At 35.8% G+C, this 22391-nt stretch overlaps 1 protein-coding gene across 1 annotated transcript; it reads right to left on the minus strand.

Annotated features, from left to right (window-relative positions):
• Nucleotides 1-604: 604 nt before the first annotated feature.
• LOC119988585 (protein ZINC INDUCED FACILITATOR-LIKE 1-like) lies at nt 605-18089 on the minus strand. The gene is made up of 17 exons (XM_038833668.1): nt 17501-18089; nt 17152-17192; nt 16175-16235; nt 15952-16054; nt 15657-15759; nt 15447-15500; nt 15309-15371; nt 10841-10890; nt 10649-10724; nt 9537-9752; nt 8526-8613; nt 5091-5176; nt 4886-4993; nt 4172-4216; nt 3951-4039; nt 2402-2445; nt 605-967 (listed from the first exon to the last, which is right to left on the minus strand). The coding sequence occupies exons 1-17, from the start codon at nt 17643-17645 to the stop codon at nt 876-878; spliced, it is 1464 nt and encodes a 487-aa protein (XP_038689596.1). The 5' UTR covers nt 17646-18089; the 3' UTR covers nt 605-875.
• Nucleotides 18090-22391: the final 4302 nt, after the last annotated feature.

Raw genomic sequence — 22391 nt, forward strand, 5'->3', positions numbered from 1 at the left:
ACGTGCACCTCTTAACTGATCAAACAAATTATTTATCCGTGACAACAAAAATTTGTTCTTCACTGTCACCATGTTCAACTATCGGTAGTCAATGCACATCCGCAGTGAATCATTATTTTTCTTCACCAACAATGCAAAAGCTCTGCAATTGAAGTACTCGATATGATGAACCCCTTATCCTGTAACTCCTCTAACTGAGTCTTCATCTCTCTCTCAACTCAGTAGGTTGTATTATATGTAGTGGTATAGAAATTGGATTAGTAACCAGATGCAAATCAATCTAAAACTCTCTCCCCCTTTGTGGTGCAAACCAGGTAAGTCATCCTGAAGGACATCCATAAACTCATCAATCAAAGGCGACAACTGACTCGTCCCCTCTTTTAGTGCGCTGAGGGCTAAGCATGCTACCATGCAATCCTCGTAAGAAGGGTTAGCCAAGAAATGTGGACATGACATACTTCACAATCCGCGAACATGAAAACCCAATCCATGAGGCATCCTCAATGTGACTCTTCTCTCACAACACTCCAAAACTGCCCTTCAGAGTTGTAAGGATTAACAATTTCAACCAAAAAAAAAAACATTAAAAAATCTAAAATAATGAAGACAGTATTCTTATTCTTCTGGTTAGGGTAGAAGTTCAATGAAACAACAAAAGCTACCTGTAAGATTCAACCTAAGAAATCATAATGCTCGCTAACAATGACCCTGAACACATCGAATTGTATATTGGACAGTGCAAAGCAACAGCATCCCAATACATTGCAACTCCTCTTATGCATAATGTCATATATATATATAGGCCCCTGCTTAGGAAAGAATGATTGAGGTTACATGTCCCAGCTTTTGCATGAAATCAATTCAATCCATGTTCTCTACTGGTGCCCTTGCTTTAAAAATGGTTTGAAAGTCATTATCACTCCAAGGGCTACGACCACGTTCAGGATGAAGAAAACCATCTGGTCACCTGCGTTTACAAAAAAAACGTTTCTGCATTTCACAAAATGTCCCGTTCATTAAAAAAAAATATACTCCAGTTGCCCTTTTAGTATGATGATTCTTTGTTTTCTCATCTTCAGTCTCTAAACCAAAAATTTAAAACCGTTACGTTGAAAAAAAGAATACTGTGATGCCGTTTTTGTGTTTTTATTCTTAGTTTTCTCCTCCAGTCTGGAACAATACATAATTAAAAGTATACAGGTAAAGACTGAACTAATATTATTAAGTGAAGATGAAATTTGGTAATTTCACATGCATTATTAGAAAGAGAACTCAGGAAGTAAAATAAAATGAGAATTGAAAAAGCAGAGTTCACATTAGAATAAGAAAAGAGAAGACCGAGTTTTCAGGAATATGTACAAGTCACATTGGATTTCGATAGTGTTAGTGTGTGGGTTCTCAGGCTTAGGCCCACGTTACTCAGTACCTTACCAAACTTTTTATCTTTGACGTGTTAATTTGGTATTTTACACTTCTTAGTTAGGAGTTGTTCAAAGAAAATTAGTGTGATTCTTGAGCTTGTATCTTATTATCCTTCGGATATGCCCTATTTCAAGATCTAACTAAAACAAACACTCTTCAAAAGCCTGCGCAAGAATATTTTTTATACCCTTAAAACCCATCTAAAGTACTCAAAGCAAACACATTGTGCAAAATGGCGGTAGGTGTAACTCGGTCCTTGACACATTTGTAGCAACCACATGATCTGAGTTTCTTAGCATTGCATGCTGCAAGCAACAAGTTCTATTTGTCCAACTGTTTTTCTAAGATTCAAATTACTTTCTAAAATTTATTTTTCCCATAAAGAGGCCTACCGGCCACAGAGTATACAGCTTGGACTCCATCTAACAAACTCTATTCTCTTATTCCAAAGGGACTTTTTTGGACTGAACCGCTTGAGGGCGTCTCTGGATTAAAGGAGGGTGTGGGTTGTTCAGGTCTCCCACTATCCACTAAGGACATGGGAATGGAATTTCCAAGTTTGAATTTCTTGGAGGGTCCCCTAGGGGATGGATTGCAATACTTTTGATATTTCGCAACAAAATAAGTTGTAAACCCAAGGCTAAATACATATTCGCAATCAAGTTGATTATTTTTTAAGTCCAGGTCCTACTAAGACAAATACTGTCCTAACACAGTACCCAGTACTGTTGCCCTCAATCAGCACAAGATCAACAATGTGAGTCAATTCGAAAAGGAGTTATTGCATTTTTTTTGCTATTGCAATGTCATCTTAACTTTAAAATAGGCTCTTTTCCCTTTACCTTACACTATAAATCCATTCTACTTACTGATCAAATGATAACAAACAACTTGAGAAAAACCAAACATTGGCATAAGTTTCTACATTATAGTCAAGCCAGCGTATCTTTAGAATCGCAAATGCAGGAGAAAGTCCTACCTGGAAGAAACGCACCATGTTGACGCTTTTGTGCCCAAGAAAATCTGCAATGCCCAGATTACATAATTGCTGAATGGGTGATATGATTGCATGATACGGAATTGTTTTGCTAAAATATAGAACTTCAAGAAGATGCAAAGCATAAAATAGGGTTTCAATTCATGTGGTTTTGTAATAACGATTGTACGAACCACAAACCTATCTTTCGTTCGCATCATTAAGAGGATAAAAAAAAACATCATTAGGCAAGTGGTGGCACAGCAATGTAAATTGATATGTCATGCAAGAGCAACTTAGCTTCCACTAGTAATAGACCTTAAACAAGAACAATATTGTTCTCAATGACCATAATAAAAGCAATCCCAAAATTTTCACAAGTCCAGGAGCCATGCACAGCCGGCCCTTTCTCATTGAAAATTAATATATACCGTGAAACTTATATAAAAATCACTAGCAATTTTTTCCCTGATAATTATCCATCAATATCTAAATAAAGATTGCCTGAGAAGCACCCCTAGTTCAAATGGTCAAGCTCCTCGCCACCCTAACTGCGGGCAGGGTTTCAAATTACCATCCCCATTGAACAGTACAAAATAAAATAAAGATAGGTGATAAGTAAATGATCAGCGAAGCATCTGTTATGAAAATTTCTCACTTAACATTTCCTGAATAAATTCTGTCCATCCACAGACATACCATTATGTATCACAAACATCTCTATAATATCACCAATCCTATGGAAAATGATCATGAATGCTGAATTAGGAACATCTATACGACCATCAAATAAGGTTCAATATATCAGCCACATGTTTTGCCCTCTCTTATAGCCCACCTACTTTGGCCGCCGGCTTGTAGCCAATCATGCTTTACACACTCAAACCTTTTACAGTCCCAAAAACACATTATGGCGAAGCCAAAGTCATTATTCTTAGCCATGAAAGAGCTATCATTCCCGGACACAAGAAGGATGTTATCAACATAATATTTCAGATAGTAGTGCACATACTGCAGTCTCCAAGAAGGTACTTCCTAGAGCATTCAACTTCATTTTCAAGGACAATACCTAAAACTTTGACACAATCGTACTAGCTATACAATCGCAATATTCCTACAAATGTAGCATGTTAATCCCACTTCCATTTTTTGTCCCCTCCATCAACGTATTATCACCTCAAAAGGTGTACAAAAGCCTCTGCTGTAGACAACACAGTTATAAATCCTCCAACCATTAATAGCCTATTTGAGGATTAGATGCCTATTGCCCACAGTAGTAGTGTACTTGAAATCATTTTAGAAATAAAATTAAATTTGGAAAGTTGTATAAGAGGGAGTTTTTAAAACAAAATATAGAAAGTGGATGTTTATATTTATATTTACAACCCAAAAGAAAGAGAGGTACGATACTGTTCGCATTAGTATGATTGTACTTCGGAATTTCAATTCATCATCACCCTAGCACTCATTTGGTAATGCCTACTGTGATATCTTCAATCCAAACCCATCTTAAACGAAAAAAAAAATATACAGAGATCAAGAAGATACTTACATGGCACCTCCTCCAGCTGGACCAACTGCTTTGAACAAAGACATTCCAGTCATAGCAATCCCATTGGCAGCTCCTCTTTGGTGTTGCTCCTGTTATTCCATGTTCGATTAAATTAGTAAAGAATTACTTAAATGAAGAATGATGAGTTCACAAACTAAAGAGAAGAAAAAAAAAGTTAAAAAGGAAATCATACACAAAGTGAAACAGGAAAAGAACTTTACCACTGCATTGTTTTGCAGGATGAACATGCCAGTTATTATAGACACCTAGTTATGAAAAAAATACAACAATCAGGAGAAATTATAATCCAGAAAACAAGCTATGAAGATTATGGTTTAGAAAAAATGGCACGTGAATGAATTTACCATGTTGAAATATCAACTAACTTATACTTCTTTCAAAAGAGTACAAATTCCAGAAGTACTGCTTGATGTATGCTGTTATTTTAATGGAGGACTTTTGGACAGCCGTAGATACCAAAACCATAAGTGTAGATACAGTCATGCAGGAGAACATAAGGAAATCAATAACAAAGATGTCACTTTACTATCATGCTGTAACATCAATAGCAATTGGCTTGTTTCCCATTAGTGACCTGGAATGTTGAAAGTGAACAAGTCCTTCTAACAAAAGAAAACATTGAGGAATAGATTTTCTTTCTAAGCACAAGCATCAACAATTTTTTTTTTGTCATACTATAAAAATTAATAATATCCCAATTTTCCTCTGGATAAGCCTGAATGCCTATACTAGGTAATCTGATAACTGTAATATTTAACAGTCAACTTAGAAACCATAAAATTACATGACCATAACTGGTGCATTTGTCAGAATCAGTTTTAAAAAAAAATTAATTGAAGACTGATAAATGCTTACAGGTAGAACATTCCTACCCAAAGATGCATCAAAAGAAAATTTAACTGATACGAACTTACCGACAAAACATTCTTAATTGCAGATGCACAATTTAACATCACGGCAAGGCTGAACCCCGACAACGTGGCTAAAAGAGGGTAACTAGTCAGCAATGGGATGGTTAAAATCTGCATAGATAGAAGTGGTAATTCAACAGAACAACATGTAGGTATATAATAGGTGGAACAAAAAGAGAACAATGAAATGTTGAGAGTTGAATTTTACCCCTGCAATGCGAGATACCATTACTGGGCCCAGAATCCTCTCCACGTATGGATAGAGCAAAAGTTGAAAGACAAGAAGGCTGAAACCTAATAGTTGAATGATTGTTCAGTGGTTCTCGAATATTTAGGGAGTCATATGATATAATTGCAAAAGACCAATACATGAATAATTCACATAGAAAAAATTATCACATATATTTCGGTAAAACTCATTCTCAAGTGAGCTGAAAAAAAGAAAACGAAATGATGTCAGATTGACTATAATATTTTAACATGCAGCATTGCTAAGATAGCTAGTTAGGGGATTCTTCATGGCATGAATTTTGTTAATAGGCTGTTTAATTTGAACAATAATTGACATTGCTTAAGCAAAAAGACAAAATAATGCATATATAGAGAGAGAGAGAATAACAAAATAAAGAAAAAACAACTAACCAATTCAGGAGCAATGATAGGCCTAATAGAATTTTTATCAAGACTGAGGAAAACCTGTCTATACTAAAAATGCAGACTGGATGTATGCATAATAACATAATGTGATGATTTATCTTATTTAGATGATAATTTTATAATCTTAATCAGCATTCAGTACAGGGAAAAAGTCCCATCAATTATTACCAGAGCCCAAGATTAATAAATAACAACATATTTCTTTGTCGATGTGAGAAGTGATGCCACACTGAACCAACTAATGTTTAGTAATTCATAATAATAGAAAATGAAAGAAAAGGTAGATAGAACCAACATTTAATGAAAGATAGATTAAAGAACCAATAAACAGAGCATCATCTGCTCAGTGGTCATACAAGAGGCATCAAGTTCATCAACTGCATCAAGCCTCACAATGTTGACATACACAATAAGTGATTTACATTATAAACCATAACAAACACCGTTTTTTATAAAGGAAATAAGGCAAGTTCAGGACACTGAAACCACTTTCGATAGAATGAACTTCAACAAAGTTATTTCATCTGTACAATATGAACAAAACTAGAAACCCCAAGAATTAACAACACAAGATAATATCCTTGCTGACATATTCCGTTGTGTATGGAAGTAATCATGAAAAATCTAAAAGCAAGTTAGTAGATAGTTTTGCTCAGACTAATCAACCAATGGAACCTGTTCTTGGAAGTGGTAGGCAGAATGGTTGTGATTGTAGAGGGGTGAAAGTGAACAGGTACCTTCGATGAAAAGCTCAATAATCATCGAGAAGGGCTTGTTTTATGTTTGATTGGCAAAGTAAATGAACACGCACGAACACGGTCCTTAGCCTAGGCATAAACAAGCCCAACATGATTGGAAGTGAGCTTGGCTCGCTTATGTTTTGGAACAAGCATGTCTAAAATTCATGAATGATCTCATTTTTTTCATTCAACGAACAGTATTGTTTGTGTTTTTGTTAGTAAATTTGATGGAATTTAGATGGAATTACTTTCGTTGCTTGTGTTTTTGTCATAGGAGCGTCGATGCAAAAATATGGAGTGAAAAGAGACAAAGATGAATGAAATTACATCAAGCAAACTATATAGGGCGGATGGATCCATGTACATAGATCGATCGCCCTGGTTACACCATTCTGGAACAGAGGCATACTTCAAGACAGATCCATCGACTCAAGACAATTTTTCCAAATTTGTCTAGAATTAGGTTTTTTTAATTCTAAAACTAATATATAAAGCGGGACCACGAAATTTAGGTTTACACAATATTTTCCTGAGTTTTTGGGCAGTAACTCTCATCTTCTTCAAGCTTTTGCAAGGATTTTAAGGATTTAATGCTTTTTCCCAACCTCAATTTCATCAAATTTCAAGGAGTTTTCTTCAAATTGTTTTTGCATCTTGGATGATGGGTTGTAACTTAATTTTTTTTTGCTAGGACTTGATGTAGCCTAGTATGAATATTGCAAGTATTTCAATGATGTAATGAATGCATAATTTTGGTTCAATGATTCACGTCTTTAATTTTCATGCTTATTATTTATTTCATTGCTAGATCACCAATTGAATGCTCAATTAGGCTCATCTAGCTAAGACTAAGAACGAACCAAATTCACATGTCTTAGTGGAACCGGAATTATGGAAATCAATTGTCGACTGCCATGAACAAGGTTTAGAGGATTGATTGGTTGTTACAGTTCTTTATATCGTAATGAGTTATTAGCTAAGGGTTAACAACTGTGAACAAGCAGGATTAATCCATTGTTGATAATACTTGTTAGCACCGTGAACAAACGAATATGAGAAATTGTGTTGTATACTCATATTGTGAGACTGCACATTATATAGTTACTTTGAGAGCCCTAAATTAGGGAAACCGAATCAATCAAATCAACCTAATTCTAGGAAACCAAATCAAAGGGAATATTTACAACCCATAATTACAAGAAACGTAATATTCTACGTAATATTCTCTCCTAATTTCAACACGAACTAGCATATTTAAGAAAGAATCAACCCTTGAATTAGAACCATAATTATGTGTTAATTAATTGAATGCTTGTGCTAGGATTGCTAGGTGAAGTCATTGCCCTAATGTTCTTCTCATATTGATATCTCAAAAACCTGAATTTTAATTCCTTTGTTAGTTTAGTTTAATTACATCTTACATATTCTCATTCATCACCACTTCTCATTCATACATCTAGTTAAGTACAACAATTGAATTAACTAGTCTCTGTGGGATCGACCTCGTACTTGCATACACTATGCTATCAGTACTCTTGTACACTTGCGAGAATTGAGAATTATTACATCAATGCATCAGATCAAATGACTAGAAATTTAGGTATATCATCTTCTATTCATCTTTGTCTTTAGTTGAGGGGTCCATATAGAGAGTAGCACTCTTACCCCCATCTTAAAATCTATAATACAAATTCTTTTCGTAAAAGCATAAGCTAATATGAATTGTAAGTCTTTACCTTTAACATACTAAATCAAATGCCCTACCACTTGTGTGCCGGAAAAACTCTTTTGGAAGGCCAAACAAGTGGGGCACTTTTTAATTATTTTACATGGATAGTAGTGAATTTCGAGCCAAGGACCTTGACTTTTGCCTAGAGCACTATACTATCTAGAACAACAACTTTCCCTAAAAGCTTGACCTACTAGAAATGGCAAATCGTTATTTTCATAGATTTAATTAACATAGTCTATATCGTCTACTTGTTCTATAGATCCAAACTAAAGAAATCAAAAGAATGAGAATGCCCTGCAGTCAGTTGTCATATGCTTATGAAGAACTCATTTTCTTCAGAAAATTGACTAGGATAAAGTTCATGATCCTTCATTTTGAATCGAAGAATGCATTTCACAAGCTTTAGGGAGAGCATTGATAGGTACAAACAAGACAGAAAAAAAAAAATGAAAAATGCATAGCATGATTAGAATCATTACTCATATGTATAACAATGTAAGAATCTACTTTGTACCTGATATTGCAAGGACTTCTCCGACATCTTCAGTTGAATAGCTCAAACCCCCAAACTTTTTAGGACTCTCAGCCCACAGTGAAAATAACTGAACAAAAGAAAATGGTTGCCTTATTAAAAGCCAAATATACTATTAGAAAGCTGATTTAATCAACACTGTCAAAAATAAAATCAAAATTGCCTTTGTTTATCATACAAATTCAAATCAAATGATATGTCGTTGAAGACTTCATGATCCAAAGGAATCTACAGTATTTACATTTAAGCAAAAGACTCAATAAATGCAACTAGCACTTCAGGTTGTTTCTTGACCAGGAGAACGAATCTGGGTAAAGATTGAACCACTCCTGTATTGCCATGAATTTCAGATCACGAGTTTGTATAGCACAAACTACAAAATAGTTTTTTCTCAACAGTATATTGAGACAAATTACAAAATATTGGTTCATTAAGGTATTCCCTTTTTTCACCAAAAAACACTGGCCATGATTTCAAAAGCTACATCTTGTCTCCAACTACACAATAATTAATGGAGAAATAATAAATTCATTTAGCTAAAAAAAATATTGAATCACTCTCTTACGTACATGTATTAGCATGTACACAGGAACTAATAAATTACAAGCATAACAGTCATGTAACATATGTAATGTACCAGAATTATGCCATAAGATCGGAGAAATTTTGGAAGTATCTTCACTTGCGCAATTCTTAATGTTATAAGAGGGATTTGTTTGACTTACTATGTTCTGCAACCTGGCTGTGAGCTTGCAACAAGGGAAAGTGTTTTACAGTATGTCTTTTGAGACTATTAGTTTTAACTAAGTTTGTGGTCATCACAAGGAAAAGCCATGGGAGGAAATTTCAAATAAAACGTACACGAAAACATATTTAACATACACAGAAAAATGTAAACCAAAGGATTCAAAATTGATCTACACAGAACATATTAATCTAAAATTCTAAATAAAAATGTAAACTAAAGAACTCAAAATTACATATGGAATGTACCTCTGCATAAGCCATATCATGAAGTGAGAACACACAATAAACAATGATAGATGACATCAGAGGCCAATTTCTTATGAGACTCCCTTTGGACGTTGATTCATTGTTTTCAATTTCATCCCTTTTCTCATTTGCATAACTCCAATTTGATGAAGTTTCCAGATCAGCACATAAATCATCGTGAGACATATTGCTTTCATTGTGCATGTGCAATGTTTCCTGGAATGAACATTTTGGGAACCAAAAAATTGCAATAAATAACCAAAGATAGCATTACACATGCACCCATGATCACACATATGGAAAAACAATGAGAGAACACAACAGCAGCTTCCTTCAACAAGAACTCCATCATGCCATCGAGATGCTTAGATTTACTTTTGAACTTACTAAAGTGGAAAACTTTTAACAAAGTAAAAAGTAAAAAGTTTTAAACTAATCATTTTAATACTACAGAGTCCTATAGAGCTTTGCCACTAAAGGCCCCCTTATCCCTTAAAATCTAAGAGAACCATATACAAGTGCGTTGGTGTATTTAGATTACGAAGATAACAATAATTTAATGCATGGAAAACATAACAAGCATTGAGTTTCCTTGTCATATTTTCATACAGGAATTCTATATCTAGTTGGATAGTGTTGTTAGGTTTAGAAGAGACAGAACATGATATCCTTTCGTCGTGGATAGTTGGCAACAGTAACGTACCAATTTCAATTTCCACTAGTAAGCCGGCTCAATAGACAGAACATGACAATTTAGTGTCGTGGTTTTTCCTTGTCTTTTATAGAATATCGTACTACAAGGATAGAATTTCCTTTCTTGAAAATAAGGGGATACAGAATTGCTTTCAATGCGCTAATTCTTAAACGATATTGTTAAGATTAGTTACTTTGTCATTCAATTCAATGCAATAAGTTAACTTGTTGGGTTAGGGTGTTTCACACCATTTATATATATATATTCTAACAGATATATTAGACGGTGTACTCTGTTGGGGACAGTTAGTACCCACAAAGAACTTGCAGCAAACTGAAGATAATGTTGACTATGTAATCAAAGTCATTCAAAACAGTAAAAGGAATTACATCGTTTCCAAAGTAAGCAAAATACATACCGGCAACCAACATGAAGCAATGGTTACTACCAACGCAAAAAGCGAGATGCACAAACATGGTAAGAAGTATGGAAATCTGCATTGAGTTTAAGATTTGGAATACCGTCATAATTTCAGTGCTAGGAGAAAATACAAATGTATGATACTCGAGCCACAACACAAACCAAACTTAACTAGTAAAAGGCAGCTTACCTCCCAAACAAAGATTCTTTAGAGAATATACTTGGATATTTCTCTGCTGGCTGAGATACCAAATCATCCAAAAAATTAGAAGAATAATGCTTAAAAGATAGGAGAGAGAGAGAGAGAGACTCAAATGGAATCTATAAACTTTTTTTAACACGAATCTCTAAATCTGAATGCATTTACATAAGCTTTCAAATTTAACTTTCAAAATTATATAATTTAGCATAAAAGGTGCAAACAAGCCCATCATTAACATTTGATTACTGTTTGAAGCTGAAGATGTCATATGTTGTCCAACTACAGCAGTTAATCTTACATGAGTAGCTGCCATAATTTCTCTAAATTTTATGCTGAATATATGAGTGTATAGCTTCCTCTGTATAGTTGTGTATAGCTTTCTCTTTTTTTTATTTAGTCTCACATTGTATAGCTAGCGTTACCTAGCTCAGCTTGTTTACTGTATATGTATAACTCAATCGTAAGGTTAGGAATCACTTGCACATAGTAACTCCTTAATTTCATTACTTGATTATACAGTCTTACACATTGATATATATAAACTTGTGACAGATTGACAATGGATGTGTTGTGATAGTGAATAGAAGGCCTTACTCTCACGATTGTGAGAGTTGTTTATTTATAGCACTAGAGATAAACCCTACTGGTATTACATCAAGTGGGCTGGGCCCAATACTAATATATTCTAACACTCCCCCTCAAGCTGGAGCATATATATTTATCATGCCCAGCTTGTTACAAATGTACTCAACTCGACTCCCAGCCAAAGCCTTAGTAAAGATATCACCCAGTTGATCCTTTGTGTTTACATGCTTCAGAAAGATATCCCCTGATTCGAGTTTTTCTCTAACTAAGTGACAGTCAACTTCGATGTGTTTCGTACGTTCATGAAACACTGGATTAGCCGCAATATGCATAGCTGATTGACTATCACACCATAACTTAGCAGGTCCAGACACTGAAACCCCCACCTTCTCGAGAAACTGTCGTAAATAAGCCACATCACTCGTGACATGAGCAAGCGCCCGATATTCTGACTCAGCACTGGAACGTGCGACAACATGTTGCTTTTTACTCTTCCAAGACACCAAATTGCCACCAACAAACACACAGTAACCCGTGGTTGACTTCCTATCATAAGGAGATCCAGCCCATTCTGCATCTGAAAATCCCTCAATAGAAAATCCATCAAACCCCTCAACAGAAAAACCATCAATGGATAATTTGTCACCTTGCTTGTATCCATGATTACTATAAAGCAAACCCCTACTCGGATGAGCTTTAATATATCTCAAGATATGAGACACAGCCTCCCAATGAGGTACTCGAGGGCTAGATAAAAATTGACTTACAACACTCACAGAAAATGCAATATCTGGTCGAGTGACCGCTAGGTAATTCAACTTACCCACCAACCGTCTATAACGATCTGGATCCGAATATATTTCACCTTCATCACGCATTAGTTTCACCCCCGAGAGCATAGGGGTATCACTCGGTTTTGTGTCACTCATACCACAATCACGTAGTAGATCAAGTGCATACTTCCGTTGGGATAAGAAAATTCCACGCTTACCACGCGTAACTTCAACTCCCAGAAAATACCGAAGAGGACCAAGATCTTTAGTTTGAAACCTACTCTGAAGAAAGACTTTCAATGATGCAATCCCTGCACTATCACTGCCAGTAATGATAACATCATCAACATACACAACCAGAAGAATATGCCCTGCACCAGATTTATGATAAAATACCGAATGGTCCTTCACTGATCGGCGAAGACCAAACTTCAAGACATCTGAACTAAACTTCCCAAACCACGCTCTAGGAGATTGCTTCAGGCCATATAATGATTTCTTTAACCTACATACACTCCCAGACTCCCCCTGAGCAACAAACCCGGAAGGCTTTTGGCCGAGCAAGTATGACGATCATGCTGGTGTACTTGCTAAGCTTCGGTCAGGTGTCCACATTGCGGGAGTATGAAGTCGAGTTTGGTTTGAGAAGGTTGCCAAGCGATGGTAGGGCTTAGGCCTTCCTTATAAGAGAAGTGCTTTTGTCTGCGGGCTGAGAGATGGCATTCGTCTCTACATCCAAATGTTCAGACCAAGCACTCTCACGTTCCCAAACCACGCTCTAGGAGATTGCTTCAGGCCATATAACGATTTCTTTAACCTACATACACTCCCAGACTCCCCCTGAGCAACAAACCCAAGAGGTTACTCCAAATACACCTCCTCCCGCAAGTCACCATGAAGAAACGCATTTTTCACATCTAGTTGATGTAAAGGCCATCCCAAAGAAGCAGCAAGAGAAATTAAAACTCGAACTGAAGCTAACTTAGCAACGGGAGAAAACGTATCAGTATAGTCAATACCATAAATTTGAGCATACCCCTTCGCAACTAAGCGAGATTTTAATCGATCCACGGATCCATCAGGTTTCATTTTAACCACATATACCCATTACACCCAATAGCCTTTTTCCCTGGAGGTAAGGGAACTATATCCCATGTCTTATTAAGTTCAAGGGCAGACATCTCCTCTTGCATGGCCTGCCGCCAACCAGGAGAAGATAGAGCCTCTGAAAGATTCCGAGGAATAGAGACAGAGTCCAAGGCAGAGATAAAAGCCTGCACAGATGAAGAAACACCAGCATAGGAAATATGTGCAGAAAGAGGGTATTTACCACAACTCCGTCTTCCCTTGCGTAGGGCAATAGGTAAATCAGCATCAAAGGGATCAGACGTCGAAGCATCAGATATAGCAGGGGGTGGTGCAGGATTCGTAGGAGTGCTCGATCCAAACACACGTCGGGGACCACGGGTATATGTCTGCAATGGAGCAGAAGGAGCAAGAGTAGTGGTAACACGAATAAGATCATACCGTAGGATATCATCAATGGAAGATTCAGAGACACCGGAGGATGGGAAACGAAAGAGAATGGAGATGACTCATTGAATGACACATCAGCGGAAACCAGATACCTCCCCAACTCAGGTGAGTAACACCTATAGCCACGCTGGACAAGCGAATAACCCAGAAAAATACAACGAAGACTCTTTGGATCTAACTTTGTCACAGACGGATATCCCGAACATAACAAGTGCACCCAAAAATCCGCGAGGGGAGAGAATGAAGAGCTAAGTGTGGTGACAACACCTTAAACGGAATCTCCCCCTGAAGAACAGAAGAAGGCATTCGATTAATAAGATAAGTTGCAGTTAAAACCGCATCACCCCAAAATACTTTCAAAACTTTCATATGAAACATTAGTGCACGTGCAACCTCCATTAAGTGTCTGTTTTTACGTTCGGCAACCCCATTTTGCTGGGGGGTATCGGGACATGAAGATTGATGAATCAAACCATGTGTAGCAAAGAAGGATTGAAAAGAGGATGAGAAATATACACGAGCATTGTCACTTCTTAATACACGAATAGGAACAGAAAATTGAGTACGAATCTGAGCAAAGTAGTCACAAAATATTTTAAAGACCATATTGCTGCTGGAAAGGCCCAGCAAACCACCTGAAAAGAGCCCAGAAGATGATGGGAAGGAGAGCTGGAAAAACTGTCAGAAAACCAGAATTTTAGTTCACGACTTGCGTGAACAGTGACTCGTGAACAGTGACTCGTGAACAGTGACGGTAAACAGTGACGACAGCGGCACACGATAAAGAAAACCTAAAGCTCCGATACCATGTTGTGATGGTGAATAGAAGGTCTTACTCTCACGGTTGTAAGAGTTGTTTATTTATAGCACTAGAGATAAACCCTACTGGTATTACATCAAGTGGGCTGGGCCCAATACTAATATATTCTAACAGGATGGAATAGGTGAGTGGGAGTAGATAAGATTACTGAAAGGAGTAGGCGAGACTAATTTCAGTCGGTGCTGACTTCTGGTGCTACTTTCAATACACTCCCCCTTAAACTCAAGTTCGCAACCTTGAGTTAGCCAAACAACACCATACCAGAAAAATCCAACTCAACAAACAAACAAAACGTACCAGACATTATAGTGTTTCAACAAACCCTCTCACTTGTAAATTTACACAAGTAACAAAGAGACCAACATGGTTAGTTTAGTGTGTCTAAGATTGTAAGAAAACTCACCAACAAAACTCCTCAAGATTTCAAGATATTATTCAAAAATTGTAAGACCAAACTTTTTGTTCATCTGCACTACAAAGTATTTGACACCTCCCCCAATTAGAATATCGTCCATTCCACTACTGTGGCTGCACTTGGAATGTTATCAAATTGTTTCCATCACAGTAATGGAAGAACAGATTAAGGCTTCTGTAATGAAATTTGTTGGATGTTCTAATCAATTAAAGCAACAGCACGAAAATTTGACACAATATAAGAAACTTTTCTGGCCATGTTCAAGCGCTAAGATGAGGAAGTTATCTTTGTATATTCTGAGCTTATGATGTGAAAAAATAGAATTACCTGGGCCAAGAAACCTCCTAGCGCAGGACCAATGATCAGTCCTATACCCCATGATGTACTGACCTGAAATTAATTCAGAATACTCAACTCTGATGGCGCAGAACAATTTGAAGAGCCCTTAGATATAAGTAGGCTCACCGTTGAGAGTCCTAAAGCGTGATGTTCTTCACGGAAAATTTCAACTGCATAAGCCTGGTCGTTGAAAAAAATGATATTATCTCTTTGATATACTAATTCAAGAGAAGCACACGAAAGCATAAGAAACAAGAACATTAAATGCTCGGCATATTTTAAGCCAAATCCTCAGTAATGAGGATGATGTTTATGACATTTGGTACAAAACAGTACCTTTATTGGACCCAATAAACCATTAAAACTCCCGAGAAGAAACCTTGTACCAATAGCCATCCAAAAGTTAAGGCTAAGACCAAAGAGTGTGTTCAAAATAACCCTGACACCAACCAATGATTCAGAAAATTAGCCAATCCAAAAGTTAAGACTTAAGACTAAGGCCAAAAAAAGTGTTGAAAGTAGTCCCGACACCAATCAACAATTCAAATCATTAAGGAAAAGTATACATAACATCACAACTTGATTTCAGAAGTATAAATACAAAATCCATAGGAAGAAAGTCGTAACTCACACTGAGAGAGTTCCTATAATTATAACAGGTTTACGACCATATCGATCCGCCATGACACCCCATAAGACAGATGTCAATGCTCTGCCAAACATAAATGATGATCCTTCAAGATAAAGAGGGATTGTTAGGATTTGGGATCACTGCCTGAAAAAAATTTTAGGTCGCTTGAAAAGAAAATTATATGCCACTAAATATAAGCAGTTATATAGAAAAATAAGCTTACCCACAAATCCAGCATAATAACCTATATCTTCCTCTCTTTTTGCAATTTGGAAATCCCTTATCTGCAAGTATCAATTATTGAAAAGAAATAGTAACTTTGTGAGAAAGAATATGCAATGCATAATTTAAAGGTATTATACCAGTACATCATATGAAATTCTTCATCGTAACCAGGTATGGTTTGATATTTTCTGTAATCAGAAAATACTGTAGGTCAAGGAATAAACAATCAGGTCTTGAAATATATATATATCTTTCTCTAACCACTGACTAGAGCAAGAAAAAGGTCATCTTCCTAATCCCAATTTCCATTATATTGTTGATCTTTATCGAAAGTTATATCCGAATTTCAAACTTCGCCTTCACTTTGTAACAACTTTAAACTTTTAAGAGGCCATTAGTTTAGTCTCCTTGTAGTTCTTCTTCGCACCTTCTTCATGCTTTAAATTCTCATTCCGTTCAAAAAGAACGAAAATGATATCTTTCTCACTTCCCACCTCTTGCTATTGTGTGAAAATTTGTAAAGAAAATATTATTTGGAGAAGATGAACCAGAATTAAGCTGCTTAAATTAAATTTGGTTAGGTAAATGAAAATCTCCCAAATTATACTGTTCATGACCTCTTTTCAGAACATCACCCATTGGCTATTGTTATAAGAGAACTAAAAATGGAACCAGGATTGAAGAAGGATAGGAGACAAAGGCAGGGAAACTTGTCAATTGTCCAATCTAAAATAAGTTTCTTCTTTCCAAAAAAGGAGAAGCAAAAGACAATCCTAACCATAAATTGTTTGGAAAGGGGAAATAAAGAAAGATCCAGTAAGATAGACACACTAGTATCGTTGGAAGGGCTTTGTAAGAGAGAAGCATAAACTCTGGTACATATGAAACTTGTGGCTTTCCATAGATCTTCCTCTCTAATATTCAGAGCCATGTGGCTGGTAAAAAGTCGTATAAATTCAATTTGTTTTTACTTACCATGAAATAAAGAAATGGGAAGAGAGACGATATTGGAAGAGCTGCAAAAGTTCGACATCGTAGAGATACCAGAGTTAGTTTACATGGAACTAAATACGGGATAAGGTAATGTAAATATGCTACAGAATCAATACAAAAAGTCATATATCACGGATTACAGAGCAAAAAGTCACAAATGTATACAACTTCAGACGGATCTCCAATGATTGAAACTGCCTGCTGCACAAAAATGTTCAATCTTCCAAGTATATGAGTCAAGATGTTAACATACAACAATCTTCTGGCTACTGATATCCACACACAATGTCTTAATATTTATGTCAAGAAAGAATGAGAAAGGACCACTAACCAGTGCAAAGCACAACAATCCATATTGAAACAAGCTGTCGAATAGGTATGCCTGTTCTTGATTGCTTGAGTAGATCAGTCTTACAGCCAGGGCAGTTCTCATAATAATGTTTCTCCAAGAGCGGCTTCTTGCTCTCCTGTGCCATATTCGGTAGCTCTTTTCCTCTACCAAATCAAATCCTTACAAAAATTCAGAGTGTAAGAGCCAAGAACCATACTTGAAAACGCAAGTTTATTTTTATTCTGCATTTCAAGAACAGACAACAACGGGATTTGTAACTACATGCCAAAAATGTACGGCGCCACCACAAAAAGACATCATACACACGTCGTCTAATGAAATGACAACTATGCAACCATTGTTCAGCTTTTGAAGACCCCACCAAAAAGAAACCCAACAAATGAAACGATCACGAAGGGACGATGAGTGAGTTTCATGTGTTGAAAACCAACCGGTCCAAATCAACCGCAGGACTACTTTTGACGGTGAATTTGACGAGTTTCGGTCTGACAATAACTCGAACAGTTCATGTGCGGAGCCTACACTCACTGATCCCCCTCGGGAGACTTTTTTCGACTCCGTTTTTGCCTTTTTTTTCTCCAGCTTTGTGTGGGGTCTGAGTTTCTAACCTTTTATAGGGACCTTTTTTTCCCCTTCCCCTTTTTTGAATCTCTTATAGTTGTAGGGACTCTTAACTTGGACTGAGGATGCAAATCTATTGCAGTGCCCAAGTAAGGGGGGGTTAAATAGCCGGTAAGAGAGTTTCACCCTATTGGATTTGAGGGGTGAGTTTAATAGGATACTCCCTCCGTCCCGTCAAAATAATTTTACTTCTTTTTTCGTACAGATTAAAAAAATCTAATTAATATAATAACAACATTTAATTTTATTCACATATTTTCTAATATACCCTTAATTAATACTTAGATGACTCTAATGAGTGCCACCAAAGTGACTGTCTTGGTTTCTTTACTCTCCTACATATCAGCCAATAAAAATCAAACATTTAAATCATAACCAGATAGTAACAAAAAAATAATTAATTAATGAAAATAATTAAATTAATTGACGTGACAACAAACAAGGCAGATGTGATTCGTGTGACACGACAAAGCAGATGAGCAAAATATAAAGGGAACTTGGAGCCTTTTTGTAGTCCAAATACATCTCACTTGAGTACTCATAGAAGATGGAACAGTTTGTTTATTCCAAGACAATTTAATTGTGATAGTATTTCAATTAAGATAATAAAGCATGTTTTATCCCAAGACAATTTAATTGTGATAACAAATGAACTAATTACATTCTAAAAAATGAAACAAGACTATAATCTAGGACAGACGAATAAAGAAAGTAGGACTATCTTTATGGGACGAATGGAGTATTATGAATGGGTGAATTACAATTCTCCCTCTATTGTCTTTATTTGGCCATATTTTGTTATCCCAATTTGTCCATATTTGTTACTCCAAATTGGGATATTTGTGGGGTTTTAGAAAATAACTATTCCTTCATTCCATATTTGCCCTTCATTTTTTTGAAACCTACATTACGAATGTGAGTAAATAAGTAAATGGCTCATACTTCATTATTCAATGCATTCATTAACTCCATCTTATATCCAAGTAGGATAAGTAAAGATGATCCACTCGCCAAGGACGTGGCAGTCAGATTTATAACCATATCAAATATAAATTATTATATTAATATTACTTATAAAAATACTTACAAATTACAATTCTTCAACGATTTTTCATTTTCTAAAAGTGTTGTATGATGGATTCATTACTGATATCATTGAACATTTTTTGTCGTTACATACAATCATACTATTACTTAATAATGGATTTTTCATTCGATTGCGTAAACAACTATTCGCAATTATTTATAGCATAAAATGTTCTATGTACAGTAATTGTGGCAACTTGTAAAATAATGTCATTTCAATGGATACACGTGATTTTTTTGAAGTCATTTCCTCAGATAAATCACCAAGCACTCTAAACCCTTCAAACTCTTTACTATCATGCACATAAAAAATGTATGTATCAAGTTGATTTTCAAGAGTTATAACTTCCACTATGGTGACATCATTGGGACAAAAAGAGGCAATGAAACGATTATTCATCTTTTTAAGTTGCATATCTAACACAGTATAAAATAATTCAATACGATAATAATATAAATTGGATTAGATTGGCATAAACTATGTCGCATGGACTTGGCCTCATAGTTTTAAGTACTGCCAGTTAAATCGGAAAAATCAGGAACCAACAGCACCAGTGATTTTTTGAGACAAAAATATCATATACCAGGCAAATAAGTTGACTAACCCTCTTTCAATCTTTCCCTTCCCATTTTCGACCTAATGCATCTAAATTCTTAAATCTAACAAAGACAAAGAAATACGATTGGAGACCATAGGACCTCCAGACCACAGCTAAAGTGAAGACCAGAGAAGATGACACACTCTTATAGAGACTCTAAGAGTGTGTATGGATTGAGGGATTTGGAGGGAAGGGAAAGGAAGGGAAATAGAGTTTCCTTCCAATTCCCTTGTTTGGATAGTTTATTAAAAATTAAGGAGAGGGATTTGAGGGGATTTGGGAAGAATATTTCATTAAATTTTTATTAAAAAACTCTCTCCAAAATGGAGTCATTTGGAGGGAAGGGATTACTAATTAAGTCATTCGTAAATTAAATATCTATTTTACCCTTGTACATAATATTTTAACATAAAAATAAGGATAAATTAGTAAATTAAACAAATTTTCTTTCCTTCTTTTTTTATCTATCCAAACATGTGAGAGGGAAAAATAGTCTCCCTTCCCCTCCCTTCCCTTCTCTCCCCCTCCCCTCCCTTCCCTTCCCTTCCCTTCCCCCCAAATCCCTCAATCCAAACACACTCTAAGAGTGTGTTTGGATTGAGGGATTTGGAGGGAAGGGAAATAAAGGGAAATAAAGTTTCCTTCCAATTCCCTTGTTTGGATAGTTTATTAAAAATTAAGGGGAGAGATTTGAGGGGATTTGGGAGGAAGATTTCTTTAAATTTTTTTCAAAATTCTCTCTCTCCAAAATGGAGTCATTTGGAGGGAAGGGATTACGAATTAAGTCATTTATAAGTTAAATATCTATTTTACCCTTGTACATAATATTTTAACATAAAAATAAGGATAAATTAGTAAATTAAACAAATTTTCTTTCCTTCTTTTTTTTATCTACCCAAACATGGGAGAGGGAAAAATAGTTCCCCTTCCCCTCCCTTCCCTTCTCTCCCCCTGCCCTCTCTTCTCTTCCCTTCCCCCCAAATCCCTCAATCCAAACACACTCTAAGTCTTAACTTGAACTGAGGGTGCGAATCTATTGCACCGCTCAACCGGTGTGAAACCAATATATTTAGGCTATAGTTAAGTAGGGAGGGTTAAATAGGGGGTAAGACGGTTTCACCCTATTTGGATTTGAGGGGAGAGTATAGTAGGATATTATGAACAGCAGTGATAGACGTCCCAGTAATTGGAATCTCAGTTGTTGAGGTGTATGGATAGCATTTAAAGTGCAGGTGGAGCCCATCACATACACTTTAATTTTCGTCTATACACCTTAGGAATTGGGATCAAGTTTTAAAAACCCTACCGTACAGCCAGTTAAATCGGTAAAATCTTGAATCGACAACACTGGCGATTTTTGAGACAGAAATGTTAATCGTATACTGGACAAAAAGTTGACTTTGATAGTTGACTAATCCTTTTTCAGTGTTTCTCTTCCCATTTTTTACCTAATGCATCTAAATCCCTAAATCTAACAGATACAAAGAAACACGATAGGAGACTAGAGGATCTCTAGACCACAGCCGAAACGAAGATCGGAGGAGATGGCTCACCAAGGAGGAAGACATGCCCAATAGGGAGAAATACCAGTGCATGAGAACCACCAGTGGCGGAGCCGCTTTATAGTCACCGGGACCCGAGCCCCCAGTGAATTTTTTTTTAATTATACTTATGTATAAAAAAGAAAATGAGCCCCCATTGGTTATACCTTTAAGGCCTCCAATGCTAAAACCCAACCTATATGAAACAATAAAAATCTTCTCTTTTCTAATCCAGTGGTCTAAGCTCCTAGCTTTGGTCTCTACTACTCTAGCCTAAAGGAACACGTACACGGTAGACAATACAATATATCATTTTAGAAATGTGCATGACTCGTGCTTATCAACTAGAGATATATCTTGCACATGTACGGACATATGACAGATTTAGTCAGTTGAAGAGACTTGGTTATCTTTCTATATTGCTAGTGCAAATCTAGATTAGGCAATCATATGAATGGTTAATCTAAATGATTATCTTGTATGTTTCATAGGAAAAAATAGTTGTTTGCAACTACTAATAATCATTTTGTAATTAGTAAGGTGTTTTTAAAATATAAAATTCGTAGAGAAATAAAGAATAAGTGTGATAAATAAAGATGTAATTTTTTTATTATTTGAAATTATTATTAATATATAAATGATAAAAAAATGGGAAAATTAAATATAAGTCCTTCACGGGAGAGTTTTGTTCCAATAGAGACATTCTTAAAAGTCTTATTTCATAAAGTCCATGTACTTTAAAGTTTGAACTAATATTCCAAAAAGGATAAACTCTTATCCTAATTTTTTTAAATGACTAAAATAACCTCAGTTTAATTATTTAAATTTTAAAAATTAATCATAAAGTTTAAAGAAATTCCTCTCACTTACGAAAGCTCATCTTTCAAGACTATAACTGCAAGGAATATTTTTCTTTCCAATTTTCTTCGTGAAATTGATTTTCTAATATGAATCTTGCATCAATTTTGAATTTCTATAATGATTCATCTTGCGATCCTGTTGATTTTGGATATTCTGGGTGTT

Source organism: Tripterygium wilfordii, chromosome 21 (assembly GCF_013401445.1).
Source record: "Tripterygium wilfordii isolate XIE 37 chromosome 21, ASM1340144v1, whole genome shotgun sequence".
Classification (NCBI taxonomy): domain Eukaryota; kingdom Viridiplantae; phylum Streptophyta; class Magnoliopsida; order Celastrales; family Celastraceae; genus Tripterygium; species Tripterygium wilfordii.

Excerpts from the sequence above, each read along its gene's own strand:
- LOC119988585 (XM_038833668.1), bottom strand. The coding sequence starts at position 17,645 with ATGGCACAGGAGAGCAAGAAGCCGCTCTTGGAGAAACATTATTATGAG. Across the intron at positions 10,891-15,308 it reads TAGGAGGTTTCTTGGCCCAG|CCAGCAGAGAAATATCCAAG; the intron begins GTAATTCTATTT and ends TTGGTATCTCAG. Across the intron at positions 5,177-8,525 it reads AGAAGTCCTTGCAATATCAG|GTTTCAGCCTTCTTGTCTTT; the intron begins GTACAAAGTAGA and ends TTCAACTATTAG.